This window comes from Triticum aestivum, chromosome 2D (genome assembly GCF_018294505.1).
Source record: "Triticum aestivum cultivar Chinese Spring chromosome 2D, IWGSC CS RefSeq v2.1, whole genome shotgun sequence".
NCBI classification, from domain to species: domain Eukaryota; kingdom Viridiplantae; phylum Streptophyta; class Magnoliopsida; order Poales; family Poaceae; genus Triticum; species Triticum aestivum.
This window is the reverse complement of record NC_057799.1, coordinates 85,541,452-85,544,720: the sequence shown is the minus strand read 5'-3', so window position 1 is coordinate 85,544,720 and position 3,269 is coordinate 85,541,452. Positions and strand designations below refer to the sequence as shown.

The 3,269-nt window shown below is 50.3% G+C and overlaps 1 protein-coding gene across 1 annotated transcript; it reads right to left on the bottom strand.

The window, feature by feature from the left end:
• Positions 1 to 715: 715 nt before the first annotated feature.
• Positions 716 to 2,570, bottom strand: LOC123051817 (translation initiation factor IF-2). Its single transcript, XM_044474796.1, has one exon. The coding sequence runs from the start codon at positions 2,334 to 2,336 to the stop codon at positions 1,404 to 1,406; it is 933 nt and encodes a 310-aa protein (XP_044330731.1). The 5' UTR covers positions 2,337 to 2,570; the 3' UTR covers positions 716 to 1,403.
• Between the last annotated feature and the right edge of the window lie 699 nt (positions 2,571 to 3,269).

Below are 3,269 nucleotides of genomic sequence, written 5' to 3'. Positions count from 1 at the left end.
ATTATGTCTTCTAGAATGATTTGGCCTTCGAGCACGCAAAAGTTCCAACAAAATTATCATTTGCTGTCTCCCATGGGCGTAGTAACCATATTGTCTTAATATGCCTAAAATTCAGTTTTCATGCACTGCAAATGCAAGCACTGCATATTCAGGGTCCAGAATATGAACCACCTGATAGGTGATACGTAGCAAAGTTTTAAATATCATCAGGTTCTTCTGAGCATGTTGTCGCTCCTTTAAAAGTAACAAATTAGATCCAGTGGTTCCAAGCAATGCCCAACGGTACAAGCGCAATATTTGGTTGCTTGGGGAAGATGTTAGGATAGACAGTGGAATTTGTAATGTTCAAATGAACAGGAAAATTTCTCAAGGAGCCAGAGAAGGTAAGACTGCTGTTGCACCGAAACCTTTTTCACATTCTTGACATTTGTAATCCAAGTGAAAAGTTAACATGATCTGAGAAAAGCCCAACCTATTTGCCAAACAGCTGCAACCTATTTGACAATCAGATTGCAGTCTCTGTAACCATAAAGTCTGTCTTCAAACTCCCCCAAACATGTCCATGCGCTTCACAACTCAACAAAGGATTGTGAAATCATAGGTGCATCCATCGGATCGTACCTCGTGTACATACTTTTCTGACAAGAGCAGCGGAGTGTTTTAAGACGCATAGAAACATATAAATAAATAGAGTTACTCAAATGCTCTGCTCAAATTCAGGCCAACAATTTTTCATTCATATCTGATATTGATTACAATATGACTCGATAGTCGGTACATTGAGGACTTGATAGTCGGTACATCAAGGACTTGCTTAGCTCAAAGCTTCACTCACACATACACACAAGAGTTCACCAACCAATGCTACTCGTCGGAAACTGCAACTTTAACTCACCACGACGCCAGTGCCTAAGAATCCAATTCAGCCAAGATTAATTTTACAGGAGAGTCAGCATAGTCTCCAAATGCTAGGCAGCTCACAAGATTACGTGTGTATCGACAAGTTCAATTCTACTCCTTTTTCCTGCTACAAGCCGGGTAGCAAACGGGCATTTTGGATTTTGCGGCGAGTGCGTTTTACGCTCTGTCTCGTTCCGGAATTGCAGTACATGAGTTTCCTTTTTAGGCTCATCTGCTTTACTTTGATTTATTGAAAATGCCCTTTATTTACTTAAACCCTTAACTTAGGACCAGGTATGGATGCGGTGGTAACTATGTCGTACACATCTCAACAAGGTTTTTGCTGCCTAGACTAGATGGAGACTCTGCTGACACTAGTAAAATTACTAATGACTGAACGGGATTCAAAGAACACTAGAAATCTTGGTAAGCAAGTGCAGAACCTGGAGGGACAAAGATTAAATGAAACTTATGTGTGCATGGTTTAGGAAGCAACTAAAAGACTAGGGAAGGCGTAATACCACTGGACGCAGCCAAGGAATTGGTTGCTTCCTTGGTGCTGCAACAGCAATGACAGGCAATGGCGATTGGTTTTGCTTCGGAACCTTGCAGCTGAGCTCCCCCATCCCCCTTCTTGCGCGCAGAGTTGAAGCTGCTGGAGTCATCTTCTTCACAGCAGTGGCAGGGGCAGGCAGTGGTGTAGAGCCGACGAAAGAGCAAGCCTTGGAAGCGACCTGACGAGAGACCTTCTTCACGGGCGCAGCAGCAGTGGCAGGCAGGCAGACCGAAGAGCGAGGCTTGGAAGCCTTGGAAGCCGGGAGCTTGCGGTGGTGGCAAGCGGACTCCTCGTCTTCAGCCATCTGGCGTCCACGGGCACGGATGGCGCACCGGACACCAACGGGTTGAGCACCAGCAGCGGCCGGCAAGGTGGTGGCAGGCCCAGGGCGTGCGGCGACGGCAATATCGGAGGCATGGAAAGCGATGGGCGCCGTCGGCGCTGGGCTAGGTTCTCCGTGGTCGACACCCTTGAGGTGGTGAACGAGTTGGCACCAGGCACGGACGGGATCAGCACGGGTGGCGGTGGCTGGAGCAGCGACACCAGATGCGCCCGTGCCGGCGTGGCGACGGGGACGCCCTCCATGGTGGACGCCGTGGCGGCGGAGTTCTTGGACGGCTGCGGCGGCCTCCTTGACGAGGCCGTCTTCGTCGAGACGGCGCTGGAAGTCGGCGTCCCAGCGGGCGAGGGACTCCCGGGACTCACCGGTGGCCTTGGCCAGGCTGTGCTTGGTCCAGTACTGGAGCACCCTCTCGAGGGCGCGCGAGGGCACCCGCATCTCCAGCGGGAGGGCTTGGGCGGCGGCCGGACGATAGTCCCACGCCGGAGCGACGAGCACCTTGCCGTCGGCGCTGCGGAGCTGGAGCACCTTGGCCGCCATCGATGGCGTGCCTAGGTCTGGAGATCGGGAAGGTGGGCGAGCAGATCGAATTGGGGCTGCTGCTCCCACCGGCGCCGCCCATTTATTCAGGGGAGAGCTCCTGATTCTTGCCCAACTCGGATTGGAGCTGTCGCCGGCTGAATTGGAACTGGGATCCAACTCAAGCTCGACCGCGGCAATCTCACGCGCTGTTAATCCAGCTGTTTTTAACTGAAGAAAGAAGTAGTAGAACGTCTTCAGTTTCTCAGTCCATAAATAGGATTTCTTCAGTTAAAAAACCTGGACGCCTCTGCATCCTATTGACGAATTTCTATCATATAAATAGGAAGAGGGTGGTAAAGGCAGATAGAAAATTCATTGCTAATTTGGCTTTACGGAAATTCGGTGGTACAAAAATCAATCTTAGTTTGTATTGGTCATAAGCACATCCCAAAATGAGGTGTATCAACCGCATAATTGTTTTCTAGGAAATCACATAAATTTCTGAAGCTACTAAATTTGACCTGTAGATGTTGTTGTTTTATTCTTCTCAAAATATGGTTCTCCTTCATACACAAATTTTCCCTTCTACTAAATGTGCTTTTCGTTAAAGAAAATGTGCTTCTGAAAGAGGAGCCCAATAAAAATGGTAGCGGGTTCCGACGTCCTTGCACGCCACAGACCCGTCATAACTCTTCTCGTCGCTCGTTGCAACACTGCCGCACTGATGGGTGCAACTCCCCCGTGGGCGGTTGTAGCACGCCCGCCGACGGGCGCATCTTCGTCTATCATGGCTGCAGCATGTCCGGTCATTGGTCGTAACACGGCTGGCCGCCGGTTATAGCACGACCCGTCGGAGCGCGCAATGACCACGACAGAGGAGGACTACTCGGGTGGGTGGCACACGGTCATGGCGTCTTCATGTGCGAGGGGTGAGGGACTTGTCATCGCAGC

Coding starts and splice junctions, on each gene's coding strand:
- LOC123051817 (XM_044474796.1), bottom strand. CDS start 2,336: ATGGCGGCCAAGGTGCTCCAGCTCCGCAGCGCCGACGGCAAGGTGCTC.